General features: G+C 36.0%; 1 protein-coding gene across 1 annotated transcript; it reads right to left on the bottom strand.

Annotated features, from left to right (window-relative positions):
• Positions 1-6,385: 6,385 nt before the first annotated feature.
• On the bottom strand, positions 6,386-13,547 carry LOC143254253 (uncharacterized). The gene is made up of 2 exons (XM_076509156.1): positions 13,187-13,547; positions 6,386-7,842 (listed from the first exon to the last, which is right to left on the bottom strand). Exon 2 carries the CDS (start codon positions 7,828-7,830, stop codon positions 7,402-7,404), a length of 429 nt encoding a protein of 142 aa, XP_076365271.1. The 5' UTR covers positions 7,831-7,842; positions 13,187-13,547; the 3' UTR covers positions 6,386-7,401.
• Positions 13,548-13,776: the final 229 nt, after the last annotated feature.

Below are 13,776 nucleotides of genomic sequence, written 5' to 3'. Positions count from 1 at the left end.
CCGCTTTCTAATTGTATAAGCCCGCAGACTTACCATTGTGCCACTGGGGAGAACAGAATCGTTAAAAATATCATACTCGCTCTTGTTTGAAGACAGAAATACATTTATGCGGTTCCTAGCTTTTGGTTTGCTAATGGCGAGAACTGTGAATTAGTCTTAAAGGTTTGGAGTAACAATACTTTTAATGGAAAGGCCAACTCGTATTCAGCTCTATATGTGACATTTTTTCTACGGTCACTTGTTAGTAAGTTAGTATCTCAAACATAAGCGTATAAAATATAGATTTGGCTGTTTCTTGATTTCCTAATGACTAAGTCGCTGTTTTCGGATTACTATGGAGATAATAGACTGGATAAATGAATACCACATCAACAACGAACCAAAATATTCAACAACATCAAACAATATAAAAAACAAGTTACATTAACAATATAATGAATATAAAAATTCTAAACAAAATATAAAAACGTCGTAAAAGCTGTGTAAAAATATTTTTAAGATACTACACAAAAATAAAGTAGTTTTAGAAGCGAAACTATTAACCATGCTCCATATTCTACTTGTGATTTTGTTTTATTATTATCGTTTGAAACGGTAATGGACAAAATAAGAATTTCACTGCACCTATATAACACATACCGATTTTGTTTTGTTTTCTTCTCTTTTAACAATAGTGTTGTAAAAGCAAAATAACCTTAAAAGCACAGGTTCAAGATAGTTTTGGTGATGTGACTATCATTGTCACTCATTATGCGGAACAGATTGAGTAGCTGATGTGAGATGACGCTAAGTTTCACTACTTCTGGAGAACAGATTGACCAGCTGATAAAAAGGTGACAATGGCTGTCACTAATTATGGGGGAAAGTTTTATTATATAATTTTGTGTGTAATATGTGTGCGTGGGAGCATGTAACGTTTTGACTTTGCGTTAAAGAAAAAGTATTTCTTTACAGTTTGTTCAGTGTGATACAATTTATAAAGTGTTAAATCGTTATGTTTATTATGATGATTTTTCTCTGATTACATTTTCATTATTGCAAAAGCTTATGTTTTATATTTGCAAAATATATTAAACTACTGTCTTCTGGAGGTGGTAGGAATTCATTGTTAAAGCGATTATTTTTTCTTTCTACCTGTATGATGCCATGTTACATTCTTTGTTAAAGGGCGTTGTCTTTATTGTCATGTTGCATCAGTAAAGCGATTCTTTGTTTTTGTTCTTCTTCTGTTACACTTTGCATTCTGTAATATTTCGATATCTTTACCAGTAGTGGATTCATTTTATTCTTCAAAAGGTATTATATTATTATGTACCGTGTTTAGAACCACGTTTTGAAGGATTTTGTTTCAACTTAGTTTCGTCTAATATGTATTGTTGTAGTGTATTTTAAATTGTAGTTAAATTGTATTATCTTGTAATTAAGTGGGTTTCCTTTTAAATGACTTTTAGTTTTGTGTGTTGCGTTTGTGTCTTGTATAAGTTAACACATTTCTGGATAACGTCACAAGTTTAAAAATAATTGATTCTAAAGTTTATTTTAAATATCGGCTTATGGAAATGCGTGAAAGAGAGAAGGGAGGAGTGTAATAGGCACTCTTTTTGCCTATTTCTTATCTAGTTTAAGGTGTATAATATTTTATTGTTTTAGCCACTTCTGCAAAGAATAATATTTTAGTGTATTTTGAGCCTAATTTAAAACTGTTAAAATTGGAATTTGTTTGCTGAGCAAACTATGACTTCAATTATAACTGATAGCAAGCTAATGTTGTAAAAAAACATAGGCCATTCGTGATTCCGTACACCGGACAAATGTTTGACTTGTTTTGAATTTCGCGCAAAGCGACAAGAGGGATATCTGCGCTACCCATCCCTAATTTAGCAGTGTAAGGCTAGAAGGGAGGCAGCTAGTCTTTATCACCCACTGCCAACTCTTGGGCTACTATTTTACCAACGAATAGTGGGATTGAGCGTTTCATTATAACGACCCCACAGCTGAAAAGGAGAGTATGTTTAGTGTGACGGAAATTCGAACCCGCGACCTTAAGATCTTAAGACCTTAAGAGTCGAGTGCCTTAACCGGTTAACCTGGCTGTGACGGACTCTAGACAAACGACGCGAGGTGATGTCCGAAATTAAAGCACAAATTCTTTGCTCAGTTATAGTTGACTTAGGCACGTTGCATCAAACCAGAGATTTACGGACTTATACAACGAAACATAAACCAAAACAACACTAGGAATGACAGAGACAAAAAAATTTGCCACAATAAAAAAACTAGAAAAACTAACAGGCTAACAACAGAAAAGACACCACGACAAACCGTTGACTAACCTCATAATTAACAGATCCGACCTACAATTATACACAGATAAGATACATCTACTTAACAAAGGACTCAACTTCGCAATAGCACCTAGGTACATTCCAACCATAGAAATCAAAACATGTTAAGAAGATCTAGCCAGGAGACTTGTGATACTTTCCACAGAAAACAACCAACAGAAAGAAGACAACTCAGACACTTTTATTGACATCCAACAGCCAAACTTCCGATGAAAAATTAAAAAATTATATTTTCCAGAAACACCTACAAACAACATTTTAAACGATTTTTTCAAAGAATTTTCTCACAAAACCATCAACATAATTTCACAAAACAGATAGCTTAAAAAAATCTTTCAAAAAAAAAGACATTAATTCCATGAAAAATCTAAAACAAGACAAAAACATAAAAATTCTAAAAGCAGATACAGGAAACGCAATAGTCATAATAAACACGAATGAATACATCCAAAAAAAATGTAGAACATCCTATCAGACACTAACAAATGTAAACCAATACACACACATCTAACAAAGACACACAAAACGCAACTAAACAAAATACTACTAAAATGAAAAAAGCCAGCACAATTTCACAAACACTTTATTCCTACCAACGCGGCCCGGCATGGCCAATAGGTTAAGGCGTGCGACTTGTAATCCGAGGATCGCGGATTCGTATCCCCGTCGCTCACCCTTTCAGCCGTGGGGGCGTTAAAATGTGTCGGTCAATCCCACTATTCGTTGGTAAAAGAATAGCCCAAGAGTTGGCGGTGGGTGGTGAAGACTAGCTGCCTTCCCTCTAGTCTTACACTGCAAAATTAGGGACGGCTAGCACAGATAGCCCTCGAGTAGCTTTGTGCGAAATTCAAAACAAACAAACAAACAAACAAACAAACAATCCTACCTGCAAAACAGACTTACGCACATCACAAATATTCGGAATCCCCAAACCTCATAAACTAGATTGTCCATTACAACCAATAATGCCCACATATGAATCGTTTAATTACAATCTTGGTAAATACATAGCATGGGCATTCTCCAATATGTAACATCAGCCAGCTCATTCAAAGACTATTTTAATTTCAAGTCTAATCTTAGTCAACTTAATCATAAAGTCTTAATGGCCAGTTTTGATGTTATATCTCTCCTTACAGAAGTTCCAACCTGAAGCCTGCAAGATAGCCTTAGAACTCTATATCCGAGACCCTAACCCATCTATAGACATTCCCAGCAACCAATTAGCCACCCTCATAGAATTCACTACGATGAAAACAGACTTCATGTTCAACAACCACAACTATATACAAACAAATGGTCTAAGCATGGGCAACCCAGTATTACCAGTTCTACCCAATATTTTTATGTCCCAAGTTGAAATGCAAGCAATTAACACAGCATTATATCCATCACTATACTGTTACAGATATGTAGATGACACGATTGCGGGATACAAATCTACAGAACACATACTTAATTTTTTCAATCACATTAACTCTATACATCCCAACATTAACTTCACATGTGAACAAGAGAAAACCAATCAAATATTATTTCTTAACCTCAAAATTACAAGAACTGATACACAATTTAAAATAGAAATCCACCGAAAAATCAAACATACTGGATTATACATTCCTTGGCACATGAAACAAAACAAAAACTCAAGAAACCAAATAAACACAGCCATAAAACTATGCTCACCAGATAAAATTAACGACGAATCAAACAAAATAAAACAATATTTCATCAACATCAACAAGTTTCCTCCACAAACCGTAGGAAACATTATACGCACACACCTAGACAGAAAGCAAAATCAACCAAAAAAAGTAAATATTTCTCACGAATCAAAAAATTACGAAACCATATACTGCTGCATACCATATATTCCCGACATCAGCAAAAAAATAACCAACATTTGGCAAAAACTAGTAACAAAATATGACATTCCAGTTAATACCAAATTTATTCAAAAACCAGACACAAACCTAAGGTCTATACTATGTCAAAACTACAATGACAAACATCACACCAACATTATTTATAAAATACAATGTGATAACTGTCACGACTTCTATGTTGGAGAAACAAGTAGAAAAATGGAAACCAGATTCACAGAACACTGCAAGTCAAATAAACATAACATAACCATAGAAAACACTCAAATACTAAATAAAAAAACAAACATAAACAAACGCAAAATTAAAGAAGCCTCACTTATACAACAACTCAAGCCCAAAATAAACCAATACAAAGGAACACCTTCATACCTATATTAATAAATATATGATAAATAATAATAATAAAATAAATAATATAAAATTATATATTCAAACATCTAAGCATGCCATCTACATTCCGAAACTCAGTCACACAACCCCTTTCAAACATGTGGTCAGCTTCCGGTCAGTTACCTCTTCCTTTCTTTGTGAACCTGACAAAGACCGAAGGAGGTCAAAACTTTGTTTGCTCCTCGACGTAAAAATATTTTCTCAACCAAAAGAGCCGTTTTTACATATATATTTTACATATATATTAGGCCCGGCGTGGCGAAGCGTGTTAAGGCGTGCGACTCGTAATCTGAGGGTCGCAGGTTCGCATCCCCGTCGCGCCAAACATGCTCGCCCTTTCAGCCGTGGGGGCGTTATATATTGCGATAGTTAATCCCACTATTCGTTGGTAAAAGAGTAGCCCAAGAGTTGGCGGTGGGTGGTGATGACTAGCTGCCTTTCCTCTAGTCTTGTACTGCTAAATTAGGGACGGCTAGTACAGATAGCCTTCGAGTAGCTTTGTGCGAAATTCAAAAACAAACAAACACATTTTTCTCTACAAGTGGATTTTCTCGACATCAATGAGTTATTCTATTTGTTCACTGTTTTTTCGGTTTTAAACAAAATTTGGAAATAATTTCGAATATTATCCCAACAAATTACTCAATACTCTCATAATATAGAGAACATTTTTCTTTGAATAAGGGCCAGACTGGCTTAAGGTCTAGTAGAAGTTCGTGGTTTGTTATTGAGAAAACGTTCGCTTTGGACCTTAAGGTACGCCACATGAACAATGGTAAAGTTTTATGACTCTGGAAAACAAGACGAGCCCAAGAGTTAGTGGTGTAAACGGTTTGTTTGTTTATTCTATCAGTTCAAGACTACAAATAAGCGGTTATATGCAGATAACCATTTGTATAACGCTGTGCGAAAATCTTGAAATAGAAAAACTCTACATAAAGTTAAATTTATTTCATTAAGAGCAAGAAAACCTCTTTTTATGTCATAGAATCATATAAAATTCACCGGGACTGCAATCAAAATCTTTTTGTTCGCCGAAATTTAATCGGATTGTATCGTTGTTTAAATGATATAGTCTTCAACAGCACGTCACAAAATCAGGTGTGTGTCAAACCTTTGACACTTCATTACTGTTTCGGAGAGCATGGTATTGACAGTTGTGAGTAGTGGTAATTTTCTTCGCAGAATAAACTCATTCGTTATCTAATTTTAACAAAAATTTTCTTAGCTAACTGAAATATCTTTAAGCGTATCTGGTCATTTAAAAAAATTCGAAAAATTTAGTCTGGCGATTATATAATGGCAAAGCTTTGGTGTTTCTATTATTCACACGTATGCAGGGGTGGACAAAAACTTGTCCGCCTTTGAAAATGTTGTTAATATTTTTTATTATAAAAATATGTAAAAATACACGAATTTAGAAAGCACTCGATGAAATCCTAATTCTAACACTGGCTTTCATAAATACCTGAACTTTCACGAGTTTAGTTACCACTCAAAATAAGAACTAGTCAAGGCGACGACTTGTGAATCGTAAATCAGGTAGTCAAGCGGTGCCCAAAAAGACTCTCCAAGTAGTCGCCAAAATCAATGACTACCTAATATGACCATTAAATATGAGTCATTTTTACTATTGTGTAGTCGGAAAATAGTCAGGTGATGATGGAAGGGATACCTGGCAGGTAATAAATTTGACTGCTCTATGATAGTCGTTATGACTTTCGTTTGGTAGTCATTCTGTTTAATGCTGACTACCTGACAATAACCTCATTGCCTACCTGCAAACCACTACAGAGTGGTCATGACATAGTCAGTGTGACCCTATTCGTCCAAGGAGCGGTTGTCATAATGACCATCCATTAACAATGGACTGTTGTCATTATGACTATCCAACGACCACGAAAGATAAGTCATGTTGACCCGGTCAGGACCACCACTGCAATGTCACTGTTATGCAAAGAGACCATCGTCAGTCAGTTGTGGTCAGCAGAACCATCACTGAGCAGTCAATCCCGCTGCCATCTGATGATTCAACCTAAGTCCTAGTAACCTGCCGCCATTCTGAAAAATATAAAATGCATTTTAGCAGCACCATTTTTATTCCAAACTGAACATAAGTGTACATCAATATACATGTACCAAAATAAAATTCAAGATGCAGCAACAATTTGAAAATAAACAACTGAACTTTACACTTGGTTTTTGCAAATTCACCTTGGATCAAATACACATGACAAGTTACTATTACCAGATCTAATTATACCTTGTGGCTTTGAACACTTTCCTCTTCCTTTACTTTTGGACGTTTTGACAGATTTCCCGCTGCTATGTTTTTTGACATTTAAGAGATCACATCTGTCTGCATCTTTTTCAGATTTGGTAATTTTCCTGGACTCATCATAGAGCTTCAGAACAACTCTTTCAACAAAGTTGAAAGTTTTCTTGAGTTTTGTTTGAAATGCAAAGTTAAAGATATAAAAGCTCCCTACATACATAGTGAATGCTTCCACAAAATCTTCAGTGACTCAAATATCAAAGCCATCAACATATGGTTTGAATTCCTGATCACAAAACTGAGAAATTGAACCACATTGAATGTATATACCACTCTCAGCAGGTTCCCTAACTTCAGTACCCACCATGATACTTTCACTTTCTTTTAGAAGAAAAGGGATACCAAGAATGGCAATACTAGATGTAACATCAGGCATGTGTGAGGACTATTTCATAAGAAATACTAGCAATGAATTATTTTCTGGTGATATGTTTCTGTCCTGCAATTAAAAATTTACCGAGTCCTTATACTGAGAGAGAAAGTTGGACACTCCTTTTTCTGCATCATTTCCTAGCCGCTTAAATTGATTCAATAACTGTGCTGGTGATGCCACAAGGAAAGGATAATGCTCTACAAGTTCATTGACAAGAGTGTTGTCAATGACCAGTTTCCTACAATCATGCAGAGTTTTGTCCATTAGCAAGTCCATTTTACAAAGATCACCCCTTTTTTTCTGCAATGCAAACGGATTTTCATCCTCCCCAACTTGGGTTTCACACAAGTATTGCTTTAATCCATATAGTCTCTGTTCTGAGATGTGGTTTGGAGATTGGGTGTCACCTGTTGCAATGTTCGTCTTTTTTTTTTTTTTCTTTCTTGGCAATGATGAATCCTTCCGCTTTCTATTATTCTGGAATTTCTGACGAAGACTCATCCTCCATAGCTCCTGCAATTAGAATTGACAGAAATAGTTTTCATGAGAATGAATAATAAACCTACCCTAATATGACTATAATTATTTTAAACAGCATTTCTTTTAAACCACTTTTGGGATTTTTCAAATTTAATCTGAGAAACTGAAGGTCATACACATACTGGTTAATAAATCAGTTGCATGAGTTCATCTTGACATTGTATTCTCTTTAGCGTCAAATTAGTTGAGTTTCATTAGTTGAGTCATGTTACATCGTATACAAACAAAACAAATATTTCAAAGTATCAAAATAGTATTTTCCACAGCCCCTTCTTGGTAGATATATGTACTTGAGTGTATTTTAAAAAATATAACTTCCCACAAAATTTTCACCTGTTTCTTCATTAATATTTTGCAACATAAAAATGCCATTTAATTTATTTTGTAACTAATACAACTTGCAGAATACATTTACACCCTTACAAGTGGCGATATGGTCATTCCTGTCATGCACTTTAGGACGAATTTTATTGGGCTCATAAAGTCAAATGTACAGATAAAGGAATATGTTTGTGATGAAAATATATTTCACAACAAACATAACATAATGCACATGTGGATAGTACTTACTCGAACACCTTGGGGTGTTAGATTTGGGGCATCTAACAGCTGAGGGTAGCGCTTAAATATTTCATCCACTAATTGGTCATATTGCCTTGAAGTGGAATATTTGGAAAATAGAAATTTGGCACGCTATCAAACACAGATGAAGACATCTGAAGACATATAATTACACGCTTGTAATCAGAAATGGTACACATGGTATTCACTGCACAGTACTTACAAGGTATAGTTGGAAATCTAAGTGTAGACTGCATCCAGTAAATGGTAGCGACCTTCTTTCTCAACACGCTTCCCTTGCGCAAAGATCTAGAGAGACTTGACAAACTTTTCAGCTTAAAGTCTTGAATGGTAAGATGCTGACCAAAGAAAATATCAAGCAGCTCACAACACTTACAAATTGGGGTTGACTACTTGCAATAAAATACTAACTAAGACCTAATTGTCTCAAGTGAAAGATGAAACTATTTCTCCAACAGATTGAAAGATCTGTTTGACATTCATTAGGACATATCCTACCATGGTGATATGGACTGAATTTTTTCAGTACTGGGACCGGGGAAGATACACTTTGCTTGCTTGAAGGCACTTCAGGGTTTGGTGGATTCTGGTCAAAAAACTTCCCAAATATAAGTAGCCTGACCTCAATAGATGGTGATGATAGTGGCGATTTTGGTGCAAATATGCATGATACATATTAACATGACACAAGTTCTCTCCGTTTTAAAATTGTGATGAAATGTGTCACAAAAAGGCAGAAACAAATTTACATAAAATATGTCAAATATTTGATGAAATTTGTCACTGGAAGGTACACACCAAGTTACATAAAATAGGTTAAAATATTTCACTTATTACCGAGTTCTGTTCAAAGGTTGTCATCATTCAGTCGCCACGAATGTAGTGATGTAGGATGATCATATTTTCACCTTTGTTTACATAACAGGGAAATGGGTAATGATCATAAAGATCTGGAATGCTCAGGAGTTTATAGCTTCTCATTGGCTCTACAATTTAAGCATGAAAATGCCTGTGATAATCAACAATTTGGTATCTTTGACAATACAAAAATGGTTTTCCCTAAAGAACAAAGCAACAGATCACTAAAGAAAATTGAAGACTGTCGAATTCATAGCTACTGACAACCATTGTCCCTGTGTTGTATGCAAGGCAGTTGACTGTACAACCTGATGCTTTAGTGACAACATCGCCTTCTCCAACAAATGTACTGACAAGGTTTTGCTTTTCATCGAGTGAATTCACGGGCAATCTGACAGGATTAGTCAGGTCAAAGGCACCTATTCCAAGAAATTCATTGCTTTCCAAATGTGAACAGAGTTTATACTGGTGTCTCATTGCCATTCGTTTGGCGATATTCCTCCTGTTTATGGTACGTCTTGCAACATCAACAAAAACTGTGTTTGGCCTCAAATATCATGGTCCACACATTCCTCAGTGGACCAAATCTGCGGGTCATCTCTGGGTACTGCACAGTAAAATGTCCCTTTGGCTTGAGAGTTCTATTTGGAAAGTCTTTTTCATAAAGAGAATGGAACTATATCACATCATTTAAGAATGCAATGCTTGCATATGACATTGATGGACACATTATCAATTCTACCATGTCCAGCAGAGCCAACAGAACTTTCCATCTGTTGTTGCCTTCTGGCACTGCATCACCCACCAGTAATGGAAATAACTTTAAGAGACACCCAACTTGCACAGCTTTTTGCTCAATGTGTACAGACTCTCTCAAAATAACAAAAACATAGGTCTATTGATTTTAGCAGTTCCTTTGTAGTGGAATTCCCTCACTCTGCCTGCAAGGTACTGAAGGCTGAAGTATCCAGACGAGACATACTGATTTATGAGTAAAACTAAAATGTCTAACATCAAGCCAGATTCAAAAAGGTCATGTAATATATCAAGTGGTAGAGCATTTGCCACATGAAATTGCTGTAGAATGTTCAGAGGCGATCTTTTTTTAACCCCATATGTACTTGAAAAAGTCGGTTCAGTTTCGACCATGCAACTTTGTAATTATAGGATGCAATAGATCTATCTGGACGTTTTGAAATATCAGTCAACCCTCTTAAATCATCCCGAGTTACCATGCAGAATCTACATGATCTGATAGCAGAAAATGATTCAAGAAACCCTCCAATAGTATGGCTTCCCAAATTATCTGGAACAACAACAAGAGGTACACCTCTGAATTTGAATGTTCCCTCTGGTTTGACTTCGTCAATACCAATGTTTTCAAGAACAGATAGCTCTTCAATCAAAGGTCTCATCAGTGTATTTAGCCCATGTTTTTTTCTTACATTTTGGCTCTTCACCAAGATTGCTAAGAATATACAATGAAGCTGAGATCTCAAAGCAGGTTCAATATTGCCTAACTGATAGAAGACAGAAGTATATTTGTAAGCAGGAGCTCGTATTCCAGCCTGATTCATAGCTGTAAACTCATCAAAGTAGAGAATGATTTGAAGAGCAATGGAAGTTTCTTGCCAGAATGGATGGTTTTTGAAATGTTCACCATCAACGACATCTCTAAGACAATCATCAGCTGATTGGCGAGGATAAACAACCTGGCTAAAAATATCATCATGTTTAAGCAAACACTTCAGAGTATCTAATAGAGAAACATACTGCATTGTGTCATGTTTCCTATCACCAGCAATTCCCAGGTCATACTCAACATGTTTTACAAATGACAAATTATCTTTAATGTAAGACTGGAAATTATTGTGGTCAGTGAAATTTTCAATGATGGAATGAAAGTCAAGACTTTCTTTCTTGCAAGCTTCAATCACTGCAACTACACTATTCCTAGGAACTCCCTCACTGATCAATGTTCTTTTAATGGTTTGGAATAAATGTTCATCTTTGGCAGCCACAATAGAACAGGACAAATTTAAAAAATTATTTGTAGTTTTGTAAGTAATTTTTTTTTCATTTTCACGCAGCTGCAGAATTGTTTTAACTAAGGTTCTCCGCTTGTCTGTGACAACTATCTCCTTATTATCATCAAATGCCTCATCACTGTCAGTGTTTTTATACCTCTGTTCCATAAAGTACTCGGCACATTCGCCACCAGCTTCATTATCATGCATACTGGTAGTAGCAAACCATCCATGTTTTTTATTTATATGTCTGTTCAAACATCTGATGCTTTTGAGTGGTCTTTCACATCCATTAACCCCACATGGGACAACAAATCCAGGCTCATGCTCATGAACCAAAGAAAGATGTGAAAGAAGCTTCCTAAAATACCTAACCTTATACATACATTTAATGCAAGGGAAAATATTGAAAACGTCTGACTGTTCTGTCATATTTAACTCCAAAGTTCACTAAACTTCACAGTGTCTACTAATAAATATCATGCAAGACATGCATCCAAATGTCACGGGTTTTTCATTCTGGAACGTAAAATGTATCATTTATTTAACTAAATTTAGTGATAAATTTCAACAATAACAACTAGAAAATGTCGGCCGCCCGCAAACCGATGGTGTATCCTCGGACTTGCCCTCAATTTAGCAAATAAAAGCGTACTTCAAAATGCAAATTCTTGCTACAAAATCCCCCCCCCCCGAGAGTGGCCAAAAACATTCATTGGCCAGATCTCAACCTAAAATATTCACCAAATTGGACAGAAATCCGAAAGGAATTGTGGACTGTAGAGTGAACACAAGGAACTCTCTGCAGACGCATATGCATGCTGATGCGTGATCCATAGTATCCCCCGATTTTGGTAAGGGTACACAATTTTTTATTATTTTAACTAAACAACTCGGTTGCTTCTGACTCGATGCAATGTCTCCCGGATCCTACATTTCTCTCATCGGTATGGATGTGGTATGGATTATGGGAGAGATCCAAAGTCTGAGAATGTTTCCTGGGAGCAAAGAAGGGAGAGGGATTGGGGGAATATTTTGCAGGATCACAGGCCTTCTATTAATAGTGTACGGCCTAGCGCTGGCTCCTATCTCGTACCATTCGATTTCAAAGTATAGAGTTTAAATACATTTTGTACCTAAAGAGATTTTTAGATAGTTTGTAATATTAAATTAAAGAAACACACATTAAACACAATATATGTTTCACTTTTTCGTTGTTTTCAAATGATTTGTCTTACCACCCCCATTTGTAACTCCATTGTTGGCTGTGTCAGTGGATCTCGCCATAATACACACGTCGCATAAAGTGTGTACACTTTAGCATTTGTAGCTCTGCTGATGTATTAAAAATAAAAATTTATTATTTACGTGTTATCGTATGTCATTTTTCGTTACCAAAGGTCTATAAAATAATAACAGACGAGGTCTCTTTTAATGAGTATACAACTAGCGGTGGCCGTAACAAATCTTTTTAACAGTGGTGTAGTTGGCGCTAAATTTAACAGAGCAGCAACATGGATCATTGCGGGTTTTGATTCTACCACAGGATATGCATTCAAGATACCAAATACGTGTATTTGTGATGTCAAGACTGGAGAATGTTTTCGATTTCATTCTTGCTTCAAAGCATCACCTAAATATAAATATTTCTACTACTACTACTACTAGACTACAGTAGTACAGACCTACACAATGTAACGGCCAACCATCCTTGTTTACACATAACGAGTTGTACAGAAACATACGGATGGATTCACTTCAGCTAATCCAGAAAGTTAAACATACGTATACTTATATTGTTTCATTGAAACATAATATGGGAAAATAAGACGTAAACGATTAATATTTACCTGGATTTCTTCTTTCCGTCATCTGTGCGGTTGCATGGCAATTGTGCAATGTCAGTACAAGTTTCGGTCATTATAAATTTTATAAACGTCATATGTAATTCTCCAATGTGCGACGAAATATTGCTGTGTGATTTCTTCCACCACCATCCCCCCGCCGCCGCCTTTGGGTTTATAGTGTTATCCCTACCTTCGGCTGCCGCTAAGGAGCGGACCGTGCCGTCTTCACTTCCCCTGTGTATGTATTGTTGTATGTGAGCCCCTAAATCCTCCTCGACCACCTTGAGGAATGATCAACCTCTCTTCACAAATAACACCTGCAGCCCTCCATGCACAAGGAACTCCCGCCTTCAGATAAACTCGACCTGGTACACCCCTCTGGAAAAAGAGATAGTTTCGCTCGCGCCTAATGTAGCTGCTTTCCATTTGTACTCGATTTTCTCTGCGCACCACTAGACGAATCGGATGCATTTCTCTGTCATAACTTACATTGTTGTGGATTGTAATAATAAATATATTGACTATTGGATTTCATATTCGAATATTCCAACACATGCACACAACAATATAAACACACAATTATCAAATAAAAC

This window comes from Tachypleus tridentatus, chromosome 1 (genome assembly GCF_004210375.1).
Source record: "Tachypleus tridentatus isolate NWPU-2018 chromosome 1, ASM421037v1, whole genome shotgun sequence".
NCBI classification, from domain to species: Eukaryota; Metazoa; Arthropoda; class Merostomata; order Xiphosura; family Limulidae; genus Tachypleus; species Tachypleus tridentatus.
Note: the sequence above shows the minus strand (reverse complement) of the source record. Positions and strands in the feature narration are given on the sequence as shown.